Source organism: Pyrus communis, chromosome 3, assembly GCF_041283825.1.
Source record: "Pyrus communis isolate YQ-2024b chromosome 3, ASM4128382v1, whole genome shotgun sequence".
NCBI lineage: Eukaryota > Viridiplantae > Streptophyta > Magnoliopsida > Rosales > Rosaceae > Pyrus > Pyrus communis.
In genome coordinates, this window is record NC_142567.1 from 21,003,657 (window position 1) to 21,020,246 (window position 16,590).

At 38.7% G+C, this 16,590-nt stretch overlaps 2 protein-coding genes across 4 annotated transcripts; one reads left to right on the forward strand and one right to left on the reverse strand.

Annotated features, from left to right (window-relative positions):
• Positions 1-4,751: 4,751 nt before the first annotated feature.
• On the reverse strand, positions 4,752-8,861 carry LOC137714947 (superoxide dismutase [Cu-Zn], chloroplastic). Its single transcript, XM_068454112.2, has 8 exons — positions 8,426-8,861; positions 7,843-7,904; positions 7,727-7,766; positions 7,530-7,625; positions 7,406-7,437; positions 7,157-7,232; positions 6,824-6,877; positions 4,752-5,020 (listed from the first exon to the last, which is right to left on the reverse strand). The coding sequence occupies exons 1-8, from the start codon at positions 8,703-8,705 to the stop codon at positions 4,995-4,997; spliced, it is 666 nt and encodes a 221-aa protein (XP_068310213.2). The 5' UTR covers positions 8,706-8,861; the 3' UTR covers positions 4,752-4,994.
• A 625-nt stretch (positions 8,862-9,486) lies between these two features.
• On the forward strand, positions 9,487-16,555 carry LOC137716392 (uncharacterized). 3 transcript variants are annotated; one of them, XM_088691264.1, is made up of 7 exons: positions 9,487-10,054; positions 10,416-13,298; positions 13,550-13,603; positions 13,982-14,322; positions 14,409-14,734; positions 14,812-14,873; positions 15,941-16,555. In XM_088691264.1, the coding sequence occupies exons 1-4, from the start codon at positions 9,590-9,592 to the stop codon at positions 14,240-14,242; spliced, it is 3,663 nt and encodes a 1,220-aa protein (XP_088547390.1). In that variant the 5' UTR covers positions 9,487-9,589; the 3' UTR covers positions 14,243-14,322; positions 14,409-14,734; positions 14,812-14,873; positions 15,941-16,555. The 3 variants fall into 3 exon arrangements, with proteins under 3 accessions (XP_088547390.1, XP_068311939.2, XP_068311940.2); XM_068455838.2 differs by having other exon boundaries at positions 14,643-14,734; XM_068455839.2 differs by lacking the exon at positions 14,409-14,734.
• The last annotated feature ends 35 nt before the right edge of the window (positions 16,556-16,590 follow it).

The following is a 16,590-nucleotide window of genomic DNA, read 5'->3' on the forward strand; positions in this document are numbered from 1 at the left end:
TTTATTTGTTACGTACAAAATTTATTATTTATTGTTTGTATTATTTATTTGTTACCGTCATAATTTATTATTTATTTGTTACCATAATAATTTATTATTTATTGTTTGTATTATTTATTTGTTATTTATTATTTATTATTTGTATTATTTATTTGTTACCTACATAATTTATTATTTATTGTTTGTATTATTTATTTGTTACCTACATAATTTATTATTTATGGTTTGTATTATTTATTTGTTACCGACTTACATTATAATTATGTTGTTTGTATTATTTATTTGTTACTTATTTTCATTATAATTATTTATTTGTATTATTTATTTGTTACTTATTTTTATTGTGTAGGAACTTCAAGCACAAGCTTGGTACGATGCCAAAACCAAAAGCAAAAATAAATCATTCAACCGGTGGGAATGTTGGAAAATTGTCAAAGATTGTCCTAAATTTAGAGTTGTGACAGTCGGTCCAGAAGTGCACATGAACAACACCCCTCTACACTCTACACCCGATCATGTTCATGAAGATGATGCAGAAGAAGTGCCCGAAACACCCCTCCCTGAACAAGCGTCAGGTTCGACCCGTTATCCAATTAGGCCTCAAGGTAAGAAGGCTTCAAAGAGAAAAGGGGGTGCTTCCAAGAATGATTATGCAAAGTTCATGGAAGAACTTACTCGCCAAGGTGAATTGACTTTGGCGAGGGAAATGGCGAAAGATGAGGCTGATAAGGCTAGAGAAGCAGCAAAAGCAGCAGCTGTTGAGAGAGAATTTTATGCTAATGAGAGAGAAAGAGAGCTACTTAGGCAAGAAAGGGAACATGTTAGAGAAGAAAGACGGGCTCAACAAGATCGTGAGATTATGAACATGTCTTTAGAAGGGAAGTCTCCAAATTCTAAATTTTTTTGGAAGTCAGAGAAAGCGGACGTGGTGCGAAGGAGGCATGCAAGAGAAACGATAGCAAGCCATGGTGGTTCTAGCACCGTAAGAGAAGATCATCCTAGCACCACAATTGGTTAAGTGATGATGAATAGATTATTTTTTGTAATCGGAGCCCATAATTTTCCAATCACTTTGGGTTGTAATTTATTATTTATTGTTTGTATTATTTATGTTGTTTCCAATTTCTTGAATATTTATTCAAATTAATTTGGTAAGTTATTTATACTAAGAATTACATAAACATAAACATAAACATAAAAAAATTACATATACTAAGAATTACATAAACATAAACATAAACATAAACATACTAAGAATTACATAAACATAAACATAAAAAAATTACATAAACATACCAAATAATAAAACACACCAAATAAAATAACATAAACATACCAAATTCAAAAAAACACACTAAATGAAGTTAATTATCTTCAGCTTGTTTCAATGCCCACTGGTGCTCTATCAAGTCAATTTGTCGGGCATTGTGCATGTCTGGGATTTGAAATGCAGTATATCGTTGAATGAGCCTTTCATTGTAACGTCCATCCCTTTGTAATGGCTCATGTTGCACGGGCTCATCGGTGGCGTTATGAGCACAATATATACGTGTTCTTGAATTGTTCATCGGGTCTGGCTCATATTCATCAACAGCTTCATAATCGTACTCATCTTCCACAATCATGTTGTGAAGAATGATGCACGTCATCATGATGGATCGAAGCGACTCTACATCAAACAATTTGGCAGCACCCCTGACGATCGCCCAACGAGCTTGGAGGATACCGAAACAACGCTCCACATCCTTCCTGCACCCCTCTTGACAGCTTGCAAAGTGTTTTTCCTTTGCACTCTGCGAACGTGGCACTGTTTTGACAAATGTTGACCATCACGGGTAAATGCCGTCAGCTAGGTAGTATGGCCCGTCGTACATACGTCTGTTGACCTCATACGTAACTTTTGGTGCCTTTCCTTGCAGGACATCGTTGAACACTGGGGATTGGGCAAGGACGTTGATGTCATTTTGAGCTCTTGGGACCCCGAAAAAGGTGTGCCAAATCCATGTATCAAAAGATGTCACCGCCTCCAGAATGATACTTTTTGCTCATTTTCTATCCCCGTAAGCGCCTTGCCATGCACTTGGACAGTTTTTCTACGTCCAGTGCATACAATCAATGCTTCCAATCATCCCAGGAAAGCCACGCATCTCCGCCTTCTTCAACAGCCGTTCCAAGTCCATGTGTGTAGGTTTGCGGAGGTACTCAGCGGTGTAGATAGATTCGATTGCTCCGTAAAACCTCATTAGGGACTCAAGAATGGTTGATTTCCCCATCCTCGTTATCTCATCCACTTGGTCTGCAGATGCTCCATATGCAAGCATCCGCAAGGCAGCAGTAATTTTTTGCTCAAGCAGTAAACCCATAGCACCAAAAGCATCTTTCTTTTGCACAAAATAAGAATCATGGTTGCAAACAGCAATCATGATTTTGTTGAACAAATGTCGTTCCATTCTAAAACGACGTCTAAAGTACGTATCAGGGAATGCACTATTAGGAACAAAATAATCATCCAAGAGTTCCATACCTCGTCGTTGCCTGCTTCTATCAAGGTTTCTGGAACGGCTGGACCTACAGATCTGAGCCGCACCTTGGATGACTCGACGGGAATGTGAGGCTCTGCCCTTTCTTACTTCGTCATCTCTCATTTGACGCTCCTTATCCTCTTCCTTCTCATTTCTTACCCCCTGGTGATTGAACATTGCTTCTGATTCGTTAAACAATTCTCTCTCTTCCTGATTGAATTCCCACATCATCCTTGAGGAAGAAGAAGAAGACATTGTAAGAAAGAAACAGAAACTATGAATAATGATACAGATTTTTGTGAATAAGGAAGCAGAAACTATGAATAATGATAGAGATCTTGAGAAAATTGGTGTGAGATTTGTGAGGATGGATGGTGGATTATATAGAGGATTCAGAAAGGATTAGGTTGTACATAATGCCACGTGGCATGCCATCATTCGTTACAAATCTGATGGAAATCTATCCTCAAAGATTGTGTATAGATTATGACACGTGGCATGCCGTCATTCGTTAAAAATCTGATGGAAATCTATCCTCAAAGATTGTGAACAGATTATGACACGTAGCGCGACGTGATTGGTTAAAAATCTTATCAGAAATCCATCACCAATAATTGTATTTTCAGATAATGACACGTGGCATAACGAGTACGGTTAAAAAATTTATAGGAAATCCATCTCCAATAATTGTCTTTTCGGATTTTATGACAAGTGGCGTAACGACAACGATTAAAAATCTTATCCGAAATTACAAATAAAATTATTTTGTATTATTTAATAATACTTCGGATAATGACATGTGGCGCAACGAGAACGATTAAAAATCTTATCCGATATTACAATTAAAATTATTTTGTATTATTTTATAAATAAAAAAATACTAATATTTTATTGCCTATTGTCATGGCTATTGAAGTGTAACGGTGGAGATGCAAATTCTATTGCCAGGGCTATTTACTGTTTATTAAAGGCAGTTACTGTTCATTAGGTGGATTGAATAGTGCATTGCCAGGGGGAGGGCTCCAACGCTGGAGTTGCTCTTATGTTCAATAAATATCGATTAAAAAAAAAAAAAAAAAAAAAAAAAAAAGTAAACAACAGTCACAAAAATTGTAGGACTAAATAAAACCTGACCTAAACGACGGAGATCAATCGCGAAATTTAAACCCTATTATATTATTCCCTCGAGCCTAAGATAGGTCCGGCAATTCCGATTGATGAGATGCTTATTAGATCTGGTACAAGAGAAACAGTTTGTTGGCTACACTTACCAGAATGATGGCACGAATCCCACCAGCTACGTGTTGATTAAAATTATGAGCTTAGCCTACTAAGCCTAGTGTGTCTAGCTATTTGTGTAGGACCCCGAGTTAATGTAAAACAACTCGTGATTAAAGTTGACTAATCACTATCAACTAACAAGAAGGTTGGATAGAGTTCATGGTGTCAAGTGTACCCTTAAAAAGAGAGTTCACAAGACAACTATAACAAGTTAGCATAGTCTCAAACAATGTCAATATTGTCGGGCTTGTAACTCTGGTAGCTAAGAGTATTACCTCCTATTCAATTATCAATGTCAATGTGGACTCTCCATTACAAACCGCCAGTAGATCTTTGACAAATTTAATCTACTTATAGGTCTAATTATTTATGAGGTTAAAAGGCAATGGACTAGAATCATATGAACAGACAAGTTGTGACAAGAGAAAGCAAGCTGGTTGAGCAGCCCGGCTTCATGCTTGGAAGTTTGTTATGCCACTTGAGGTCCCTTGAACCAGAAAATAGAAGAAACAAAAGGCAAAACTAAGCCTTCTGCTCTTTTATAACTCTTCCTTTGTCCAAAATAGAAGGCCAAAAACAAAACCTCCCTCCATCCCTCCCTTTCATTACCACCAAACCGAAAAAACAGAACCCGGCGTCTTGCCGCCTAGGTTTTCATGACTGTTTGCACATACCGGTCAGGTAATCAGTCTCGAACTATGCCATTCACAATCCAAATCCGGTGAATTACGGTAACAACACTATAGAGTTATGCTCAATCTTATCGAACGGTGCAACTCTAGTTCATTTATATGCATCCTTGCACTCACAGCATGAAATCTTGCATGTGCCATTCTAATTTTATTGAATGCGCACGTAGCATTGTGCGCATTCGATAAAAGAATGCTATGAAAAGTGAAGAAAATTGTGCTCAATCAGGCATACTCGACTCAAGAATCGTGCTCAATCTTATGGGATGAAAGAACATTATAAATCCAATCTCGCTGCTTCCAAAAGTCAATCGCGAGTTCTCCATTTATGTTGCAAACATAGCAACTCAAAGTTTATTAAGATCAAAATACTCCACAAATGTTATGATGAATTTGTCCATAATTTAACATTACACCCTAAATAGTTTAAGTTCTATATGACAAACTCTAGAACGACAGCAGCCAATTCTACATAGCAGACTGATCGGAAAGGAAGTTCCGATTACACCGGTGTCAAACCTACCACACCTGCACACACAAGATCACAATAAAAAGTGAAGAAAATTGAAGAATTTAATGAAATTACGGAAACAAGCCTACGAGAAGTTACATGTATGCTGCAGTGTTGGAGAACATATTCAAGTTAAAACTCAATGATACAGTGATTTTGGGATTCACAAAAGAAAGTTCAACCAATATCGGCACATGTACCTGTAGAATTAAAGCAACTGTACTTTTTTACGTAAACACACAGCATGTCCAGAAAAACTTGGAAACCATTTTCTTAATTATCATCTGCTTAACCATCCTCCATAGTAATTAACTAGGATATGACTGAAATGCATGTGTCTGAGTGTGTGTCCAACTACAAGATGTCTAGGCCCAGATTTTTTGATGTGGGAATTGGTTCCACAGCCGGGAGAACAACAAATAGTACGCTTAGAAGTGACATTCACAGGACTACAAACTAGCTAAGATGGTAAGGGAGGGAGGGGGGTGGGGGGGGTGGGGTGAGGGTGGGAACCATACACTGCTTCCTTTCTTCCTATGTTGAACATAGCTGTTGTATGCCTAATATAAACCATTATGTGTATCGATAATGTTGTTACCAAAGCCTATCATTTAAAGAGCACTAAGCGATGGAAAAATAATGAAGAATAGGCCGCCGTTACTATGACCGGAATGAAATGCACAAGATACTCACTCTCAACCCAATCCCCTTTGCACTGTTTACTAACTATTCACTAGAACTACAATTTAATAGGAGAGAGAATGAGAGAGGGATTCTCTGAATGGTTCTGAAAACCTCCTTTATGAGGCTAATGATGAGAGAAATTAATCCTAGAATAATTGTAATTGATGACCCATTAAATAAGCAGAACGGCTCCATGAATGCATCTATAATCTATTACGATCTAGCCATTTATCAACATATAAGTATCTCAGATGACTCCCATACAGAGACTATTTGGCCCAAACCCATGTCTGAGTTCCCAACAAAATATGTCATATTTGAAGTCACCTTATCAATTGGATTATGTCCTTCAAGTATTATAGACTGCAACAGGCATCCACATGCTCGGCCATATAGGAATTTCCACCCATAGGTTGGGACAAAAAAGAATTCATCAACAGATACAAGATTTGCAATTCATCATTCCAACAATTTTTTAGTTAAATTAGTTGGCTGTGTTTTTATTGAAACAATTACAAAGTTTCAGATATAATTCAACAGAAAACATGGCCAGTGTACATTTTTATTTATTGATTTAAAATTATCCATATATACAAGATACGGTAAAACACCGAAGCTAATAATATCAAGGTTTCTCAAGACCCTTATTAAACATGGAAAATGTTTAGTGGTTTTGAAAGAGTTACTAATTTTATGCTACACGCACACACAGAAAGACATGCACAAATATAAAAGGTTATCCCTCAAATTTACCCAATAGAACGTTAATAAAAGGTATAATGTTTCCGGAGGCTCTATGCATAACAAACTTGTTGATCACAAATTTCATATGTTATAGCACCTTAACACAAGTTAGTCATGGGCATTTTCTTTTAGTTTATCACTCATCATAAAAGCATACATTAGAGGAAAACCTGTCGTGCTACATCTAATGAAATAATTATGCACAAAGGCCCATGTCTAATGAAATAATTACCCTATTCCCTGAGAATATTATTCCTCATCATCAATTTATCATATTCTTCCAACTCACAACTAGAAAAAGGAACAACATACAATCTTCTTTCAAACAGTAAAACAGAAAAGGGATTAACAAGAACAGAGAAATAAATTGTAAGTCAAATTTTCTTGCTTACCACATGCCAATCTTCCACCTGCATTGCCAGTGCTCAAACTGAGTTCATGTCCACCTACAAATGCAAACCAAATGTGATTGGGGAAAGTAATACAAAGAGGGAGGAAGAAACATCAAAGGTAGTAACTTGCTTCTCTACATCCCCCAACAAATGAAAATGGAAGGGAACGAAAAACTTTTCTTGTCATTACCCACCCAAATGGTTTGTTCAAAAGGATAAAAAGAGTTAATTTCCAGTGCCAACCATACACTACCATTGCACGTAAAATTTCTCCACTTATGCTTTAAATGCAGTAACAAGTTTCTTCAACAAGTTGATTATAAACATACTTACCCTTTCCAAGATCATCCTCAAGCTCATGAACGACAAGTGCTCTTCCAATTACAGCATTAGGACCAGTTAATGGTATCTACAAATTTTAGCCAAAACCAAAATCTTAGTAATCAAATACTACTAAGGTGAATACGGTACCAAAAAACATAAAAATGTCAGACACCAAACCAAAACTTGTATGAAGATAAAGATAAACATGCCCTGAAGGTACACACATTCTTATAGGAAAGTAATACCCAAGCTGATTACCTGGTTATCCACGATTGTTGCCTCTGCCACCCCTGCATCCCCACAATAAATCACTTAGTACATTAACTGGATTGTGATATTGGAAAAAAAAAAGTTAGAAAAGGGAATTAAAATATGAAATTACCATCAGCATTGGCAACTATGTTTCCCAGGTCACCCGCATGACGGATTTCATCCTCAGGAGCACCATGTGTCAACTGTTTAGGATTGAAATGTGCTCCTAGTAAGGGGAAAAGAAATTCATTAGAATGGCATCAAAATAGAATCACAAATATAACATAATATTATAACCCTAACATTTTAAGCTTAAGTTGATCCTACCTGTGGATATGCATCCATTTGTCGTATCACCATACTCATGCTACACAAGAAAGAGAAACACTTAGAAACAAGTTTACTAATTCACAGATGCCAAAAGCTAATTCAAAAACACTTACCAAGTGGAACCCATGAGGCCCGGGAGTAAGTCCAGTAATACGAACATTCACGGTTGTAGGACCTAAGAACAGTAAAACACAATCAGTCATAAGCAGTCATTGCACCATCAAATGTCACTGAAGTTATGAGTGCAGATAACGCAAGTTTCTGAGTACGGAATGCAGACCAATCACACACAATTAAAGGAACAATTGAAACAGCAATCAACTAAATCAAATATAATCCGAGTCTGGGAAGATTTGAGTACCCACACCTTCAAATTATCAACAAATAGAAGTTGAAACTAGATAACAAGAAAATCTAGAGATTAAACTATTGCTTTAAGTCCAAACAACCTATTCACTACCCAATATGCAGAATCCAAATTTAGTTTTAAACCGCGAAAAATTCAAACCGACACACAATCTTTTCAACATTTCCATTCTCTTAGACATAAAACAATATGAGATTAAACCTAGCAGAGTTGACCATTTAAGAATATAAACCAATATTCAGCAATAGTATCGAAAACCCATATCAGAGTAAGGAAACAGATATCGATAGCGCTATCACAAATTGAAGGGGCAGAGTCAAAGAACATACCATTATCTTCTTGGCTCAAGGTAACGACTCCTTCAACACTGGAAGTGCCCTTGAGGACAGCGACGGCTTTCTTGGTGGCGGCGACGACGGTGAGCGGCTTAGGGGAGGCGGCAGCGGCGGCGAAGGACATGGATTGGGATTTGAGTGGGAGCTTGAGGGAGACGCCATGGAAGGAGGAATGAGGAATTGAGCGAGGGTTAGGGTTTTTAAGCTGGGAGAAGAGAGTGGGGGATGAAGGCATCACAGTCTGAGCTGCCATGACCGCCGAAGCTGCTTGCATTGTTTGCTTTGGATTGGGTGGTGGCTGGGGGCGGTTGAGATGATAAAATGAGAGTGAGGAGCTGCCACTCGGGCGCTTTTGGTGTTTTATTTGGGACTTTGGTTCCTTCTTTTCGACAGCTTTCGGAAGATTCTGGGTTTAACCGCTCTCTATTTTGTGCTGTAAAAAGTGGTTTCCTTTATATTGATACCATTTCGGACCCAAATTTTTACTCTTAATGTTTTTAGTTTTAATTTTGGGATAGCGAAAATCGAATTCAGAGCTTCAGGTGATGAAAATTCTTTACCAATTGAGCTACAAATTATATTAAGTTAATTTTTTGTTTAGATACCAACCAAAAGATTTGATCCTTATGTCGTTACTATTGGAACATAAATTAGCCTAACCCAATTATACTGCAAAGCCCAAATCACTTGACAAACACTTTAGCGTAAAAACTTGGCCTTTAACTAAAAAAAAATTCGCCTCATTAATGGCTGTGCTCAGATAGCAAATCGGGGTTAAATGTGGCGTCTAACGAGGTTATACACGGCGGTCGACAAGGAATCGGATGGATTGCCTGGAATTGTGTCCGTAGAGAAAGCAGTAGAAGCTTCTGGTTTCAAATGATGTGTTTTAATTTCGGCCCAACTGTTTTTGGGCTTTTTTGTGTTTTTGTTTTGTTGTAGGCCCATTTTTGTATGTTTATATGTTAACTTGGATCTTTGGTTTACTTGTATGTACTACCAAAAAAGTAAAAAGTAAAAAATAAAAAAAATGTTGTGTGATTCGCACACTTATTTTTCACTTTATAGGTTCCTCCTTTTGCCCTGTATCCGTTGTCAATGGAAGTCCAAATAAACCAAACCAGATAACCAGAATCCTGGAGCTTCCAATTTGCATCCATGGGCACCCCCAACCCAAACCTAAACCCATCATCCATGCGGGTCCTAGTCCGCCCACCTCCTACACCCACCGCCAAACCCACTTCCAATTCACCCACCCAAACCCTTCCGCTTCCCTCCTCCGCAGACCCTCCCTCTTCCGACGGTGTTGTCGTCGTGGGCTTCATTGGCCGGAGCCCCGACGACTCTGCTCAACTCATCAACCGGATCCTCGACTCCAACGTGTTCGGGTCGGGCAATCTCGACAAAAACCTCTTTCTTGACAAAGAGGAGCTCAGGGACTGGTTTAGGTGGCGAAGAATCAGTTACTTCCTTGAACAGAAAAAAGGCATTCTGTTTTTGCAGTTCTGCTCTACCCGGTGCCCCGCCGTGGCTGATGGGTTCTCGGATTCCAGGTCGGGTTTTGACTCTCCAGTGGAAGAGCATGACTTTGGGGACCTTCAGGCGCTGCTCTTCATGTTCTCTGTAAGTTGTTGCTTTTTTGGTTCTCTCTCTTTTTCTTAGAGGAAGCATTTCAGTTCAGATATTGGGATTGTGATATGTTATGCTGTAGTACAGAAATTAACAGAAATGGATTCTATAATTGTGTATAAACATCGGAGTATTGCAAAAAATCTGTGTGAAAATTTCGCAGACAACGGGTTTCGTGGGCATTGTTTTGTATCTAGTTGCTAGTACAAGAACTAATCTGTACTCAGTACATGACCAGTTTTTGTATTGGAGCAGTTAAAATTTTGAAAAGGAAGTTTTGGGGTTTTAATGTTTAGGAGATACGAATGTCGGTGAATGGTTAATTTAACTGTGATTAACCCAATGAGTAATGCAGGTTTGCCATGTAATAGTATATATTCTGGAGGGATCACAGTTTGATTCGCAACTCCTACAAAAGTTTCGAGTGTTACAAACTGCCAAGCATGCTTTGGCTCCGTTTGTGAGATCTAGAACTGTGCAGCCAACATTGTCCAGGCCACCTTCATCGTCATCCTCACGGCCTACCACATCCGCTACCTCTACTAGCAATTCTTCTCAAGGTAGAAGTGGTGGCATCTTGACTCGCAATGCTTCTTCCATTTCACTTATGTCAGGTTTAGGTTCCTACACTTCTTTGTTCCCAGGACAGTGTACCCCAGTCACACTGTTTGTTTTTATTGATGATTTCTCTGATGCGCCAAATCCCAGTTCTAATCTGGAGGAGTCAGCAGATACATCCTCACTTAATCAATCGTCTAGTGTGAGCAGTTTAGCAAGGCCAATCTTGCCTGTTAAAGGTTCGGGTTCAGTGGTTGTGCTTGCCCGCCCTGTGAGTAAATCTGAGGGCAGTTTTCGGAAGAAACTGCATTCATCCCTTGAAGCACAGATTCGTTTCTTAATTAAGAAGTGTAGAACACTCTCAGGTTCTGAAAGCAGTCATGCGGGGTCAAGAAGCGGGGGTGCTTCAAATTCAGCACCTTTATTCTCCCTTGATGCATCAAGGGCTGTCCTATTGTTAGATAGGTCTACGAATCAGAGAGGTGAATCTCTTGAATTTGCCACAGGACTTGTGGAAGATGTTTTGAATGGGAAGGCAACTTCAGATTCTCTTCTGCTTGAAAGTCATGGTCAGAATGCAAGCAAAGAGGATATCATATCAGTCAAGGATTTTATTTACAGACAATCTGATATTCTAAGAGGCAGGGGGGGACCGGTAAATAATTCTAGTAGTGGTTCAACTGCTGGTGTAGGTATGGTTGCTGTTGCTGCAGCTGTTGCCGCTGCATCAGCTGCATCTTCATCTGCTGCATCTTCATCCGCTGCATCTGGAAAGACGATGTCTACTCCTGAACTTCCAAATTTCCAAATTTGGTTATCTTCCAGTCAACAAATTCTTGATGGAGTTCTTTCTGCAAAAGGTGGGTGCTTATATGAAACTGAAATTAGCAAACGAAAACTTCGCCTAAGAAACACTGTTCCACAGCAGGCTGAAGGAGTTTCTTCAAAAGGTACGGATCCTCTAGATTTAGCAGTATCTTGCCTGGAGAATGGTAAAAGGCTAAACACAAAATTTTCAATTTTGTGGTGTGAAAGGACTCTTCCAGCTGCTAAAGAGGTTTATCTCAAAGACTTGCCTGCTTGTTACCCAACTTCACAGCATGAAGCCCATCTAGAGAAGGCTTTGCAAGCTTTCCATTCAATGGTGAAAGGACATGCAGTGCAACAGTATGCAAAAAAGTTGGAGGATGAATGCACATCCATCTGGAAATCTGGAAGGCAACTGTGTGATGCCGTTAGTTTGACTGGAAAACCGTGTATGCACCAGAGACATGATGTTGAAGCTAGTGAATCACTTTCAGGAGTTCCTGTGAAGCAACATTCCAGTGGATATGTTTTCCTTCACGCATGTTCTTGTGGTCGTTCACGGAAGCTAAGATCTGATCCTTTTGACTTCGAGTCAGCAAACATTACTTTCAATTGCTTCCCAGATTGTGACAAGCACCTTCCCACACTTCAACTGCCTGAAGTAAGCAATACAGGCCCTATTCAACCTTCCTCATGGAATTTGGTCCGCATTGGTGCTGCAAAGTACTATGAACCTTCTAAAGGCTTGCTTCAAAGCGGGTTTTCTTCCACTCAGAAGTTTCTTTTGAAATGGATAATACATTTGGGAAAGCAGAAAAGCCTGAATGAGTTACCTACCAGTGCAGTGCAACAAGGTTCAGTAGTTAGGTCAGAATCCAACCTCAAGTTTGAAACTAAAGCTGGTGTGCAGTTGTACACAGGGGAGTTAAAATCTGGAGTAGCAAGTCATAGAAAACCTGCAGAGGACGTAGTGTCTGATGATAATAAAATCAGTTTTGGGAAAGGTCTTCCCAATTTTACCATGCGTAAAGCTTTTTCTGAGGTTGTCGCTGGAACAGCGACTGTAGATTCAGGATTTCCTCCTATCCAGCCGAGGAAAAAGTCTTCATTGGGTTTAGATAAGATTATCAAGAAAACTAGGACAATGGATCAGCGTGTAGAACGGACTAGTGATAATGGAAATCGGAAATCTGAAGATGTTTTATCTGTTCAGGAAAACTTTAGTGAGACCAACAGCACAAATGGTGACCCCTATCTACAGATAGGTAGTAATGTAGTTCCTGTTAACCTGAATAGCGGTGAAAAGTTCAAAATGAACCCTTCTTTAAAACAGGTAGTAGTGTATGTTGGATTTGAGCATGAGTGCCCCCATGGCCACCGTTTTCTATTAAATCCAGAGCATCTTCATGAGCTTGGGTCCTCATATCAATTGCCTGAAGAATCTCAGGAAAACTTAGACCATAGCCTGCTGGATAATTCGAAAATGAGTAGGAATGGTTTCCATGGTAAAGTTCACCGCAATTCAAATAGGATTGCTACTGCTACCAGTGCAAATAAGGAGAGACATGTAACTAAGTCAAAAGAGATAGTAACTATTGGTAATCTGCATATAGATGGGCTAATGCAGTCAGGATCAGGGAAGGAGCAGAATCACACAACTTTTAATGCATCTCCAGTCCAGAATTTGTCCAAACGTCTTGAAGGGAGCTTTCAGTCGATTAGCCTTGATGATGGTGGATGTGCCTTCTCTATGTTGAATAGAAATTTACCAATCTATATGAACTGCCCACACTGCAAGCTCTCTAGGGATAAGCAAAATTCACTGAAGACGAAGTTTGCTGGCACAATATCACAGCTTCAAAGGGTTTTTGTGGTATGGAATGTTTCTTATAATCCATTTTTCTCATTACATTCTACAGATAGTTAATAAGTAGGTTGTTTTAGTCATTAAGCTTATTGTTTTGGATTGGCTATCTACAAGGTTTTTCCTATTACATGCATTTAAAATATGCAGCACCATTTTTAATATCCAGAATATGCTATACCTAACCTAACTAAAGGAGGTTTGGTTTTATGCTAATGTTTTTCTCCCTTACCGATGCTCACTAAAGATTCTGCTTGTAGGTCACACCTCCCTTTCCAGTGATATTAGCTACTTGCCCAGTTATACAATTTGAGGTATTTCTATATCCCTCCTCAAGTATAGTATGCATGACCTTAATGATATTGCCTACCTTAATTTATTGGTATATTTTATTTTACAATTTGACACCTGATGAGTTAGAATTGACACCCGAATAGTTAGAATTCTCTAAGCTTAATAAATCAGTTTGCTAGTATCTCTCGGTTCAGTTTCTGTTTCAGAATCACAAATCCTTCATGTTGTTTATTATTGTTGTTCAGTGTGCATGTAACACGCACCTGTTCATTGTTGCTGTTTTTATTCTTACAAAATGTATTGCTAGTTCTACACAATTTTCCCCCTTTTTTCTTTATTAGATATTTCTTAAAACTTAAATCTTTGTTCTCATGTTATTGCAATCATTTTACTTGCAGGCATCATCTCTACCTCCCTCAATCCCAGAACGTGAGCAGAAGTTGCAGTTCAACCTCGGATCCCAAGTGGTTCTACCTCCAGAGAGTTTCATTACCCTTAGACTCCCATTTGTGTATGGTGTGCAACTGGAAGATGGAAGTTTACATTCTCTTGGTTGTTTCGAACATCAACCTGAAGTAACCGCTTGGATTACAAAAGGGACAACATTGCAGGTCATGTCCAAGAGAAACTGTGTTGGTCAAGATGGAGTTCTAACATAGTCAGAATTGTATATCTTAGGATTTAGCTTTGTCCTTGCTGAGTTTGTAAAGGCAGATTTAGTTGGCTCCATTACGGTCAGGTCAGTACCTGCCATTTCTAAATTTTTTTATAATCATTTGTTTTATTTTTTGTTTTATGGATTAAACTTACCCATGTTTAATGCAGATTCGGGATTAGCCAAGTTGTATAGAGCATTTTAGTAAGCATAAACATTAGGCTGAATGTTTTGCATTGGTGGCCAGGATAGTTAAGTTATTGTCGATCTGATAGATGATATGAGCGTTCGGTTGGATAGGGCTGGATGACTATACAGAATTTCATCTTTGATCCCAAACGGTTGGGATCTGTTAATCTTCTGAAGTTATAATTTGAACCTGATGATTGAAGATATTCATGCAGGCTAAAATTTTCATCGATATACATGATGTTGCATATGGTGATTGATAAATTTCAACCTCAAAACTCACATGAGCATTCTCATTTGCAGCCAGGTATTGTTTTTGGTGACGTCATTTCAGTAAAACTTATTAATAGTTCTTTAATCTTTTCTGGTCTGCCTGTTTTCCAGGAACTGTTTGATTCTTGAACCTCTAGGTGGCTGGTGCTTGAGCGAAGCTTTTCAGAGCCGTGGTATGCTCTCTGGTCTTTATTTTATCCTCTCTTACACTGGAATGGCGGTTCCTTCTATTTAAAACTTAAAATCAAATGCTACTTCTCATGATCTGGATTCCATCATGTGGTTAACTTCGGGTCGTACAGACCATCAGATCCAAAAATGTTATTCCATTTTATCATGTTAATTTTTTTCTAGAAGAAAACATGATAGTAATATGTAGATAGAAGATGTTTAATCTTATATTGTATTGTCTAAACATCTTATATTGTATTGTCTTGTCGCATTAAAGTTGACTCTATTGGTCTATGTTTTGGGATACCGTGTTCCAGTTCTATTCTGTGAACTACAAAAATTCACGTTTGTCACTTTGCACATATCAAAAATGCAAATCTAGACCTATGGTTTTTTGAATTTTGAGAATCGTATAAATAAGTTTCGTATGACCCAAACAAGTTATTAAAACAACCAACGGGGACTCAGTGGGAGTGGCTGAGGCACATCGGTTTGTCCTCTGTGGTCATATTTTTAAACCTCAAGGTACCTCATTAGCGATTGCCAGTGTTTCCTTCCCCCAAGATTGTAAGGTTCAGCCGAGGGCCCCAGTTTATAATCCGTGTCAGAACGACAGTGACCTTGTCATCAAACAGATGCCATTTTGAGAACCGGGTTCACGGTTCAACTTAAATTTCATACTAGATGAATTAAGAGGAAAATATGAGAAACTAAGAAGCAGTAGCATCCCTTCTCCTTTCTATTCAGTTTTCATCTTTTCTTCAGTTGTAAAGGCTATCAAAGCTGAATTTGAATTGTATGTAGGATTGAACTAGGGTTTCAAAATCAGTTCTCCATGGTTCCATTGATCATATTTTTTTTTTTTACAGCGGGAACCCAATATATAGACCTGAAGTTTACAAAGATATAGACTATAGAGAGATAAGAAGACATCAGAGGAGAGAGAGAGAGAGAGAGTACTCTGAGATTTATAATTACAACTTATAGCTTGTTTCTGTTTAAGTGCAAATATATGTAGATCCTGTGTTATATTACATATTGATAACATATGGTCATACTTGTGTGACAGTTCACTCTTTATTTATGCTTGCTTAAGAAGCTATGCATGCCGCTGGATGCCCTGGATTTCGGCTGGCCCGTAATCCTTGTTACAGTATGGTTGTCATGCCAAAATATACGGGCAAATTGTGGCGGTGTTGCGATGCTTCCATATCTTGGAAGGAGCTTTTGCACAGTTGCACTAGATGGTCACCATGATGGATGTGGCTGCAACGTCAATTTGGGCAATCTTACTTCTCTCACTATACTAATAGTTAGCCAATCATTTAAAGCATGTTTGGGATTGCTTTCAGAAGGCTCACGAGCGAGCGTAGTGGATTCAGGGATCGTGAGTGATCCTCCTCTTCATCCCTGTTTGACATGTTCACCACTCAATGTACCAGTCCATTCGCGGTTGAATGCGACGCCTTCAAAAAGACTTTGAATGTAGAAATTCCAAGTGCTAATTGCACTAATTCCCCAACTTTTATTAGTGTTGTCGAGGGTGATGCAAAACTTATTGGTTGATGTATTGTTGGTGTATTCTGCACCGTCCTCTGATGCAAAACTTCAGAGAGGATTCTTTGACTTCTGTTTGGCACTCTCTGGAATCTTTCCAAATTTGGAATCATGGTTTCGTTTTGATCGCTTTTAGGGAATTTTAACGAAAAGTCCGTAATA

Coding starts and splice junctions, on each gene's coding strand:
- LOC137714947 (XM_068454112.2), bottom strand. CDS start 8,705: ATGCAAGCAGCTTCGGCGGTCATGGCAGCTCAGACTGTGATGCCTTCA. Junction 7,767..7,842: donor GGCCTCATGGGTTCCACTTG/GTAAGTGTTTTT, acceptor TTTCTTGTGTAG/CATGAGTATGGTGATACGAC. Junction 5,021..6,823: donor AGGTGGAAGATTGGCATGTG/GTAAGCAAGAAA, acceptor TTGTGTGTGCAG/GTGTGGTAGGTTTGACACCG.
- LOC137716392 (XM_088691264.1), top strand. CDS start 9,590: ATGGGCACCCCCAACCCAAACCTAAACCCATCATCCATGCGGGTCCTA. Junction 13,299..13,549: donor AGCTTCAAAGGGTTTTTGTG/GTATGGAATGTT, acceptor TTCTGCTTGTAG/GTCACACCTCCCTTTCCAGT. Junction 13,604..13,981: donor GCCCAGTTATACAATTTGAG/GTATTTCTATAT, acceptor TTTTACTTGCAG/GCATCATCTCTACCTCCCTC.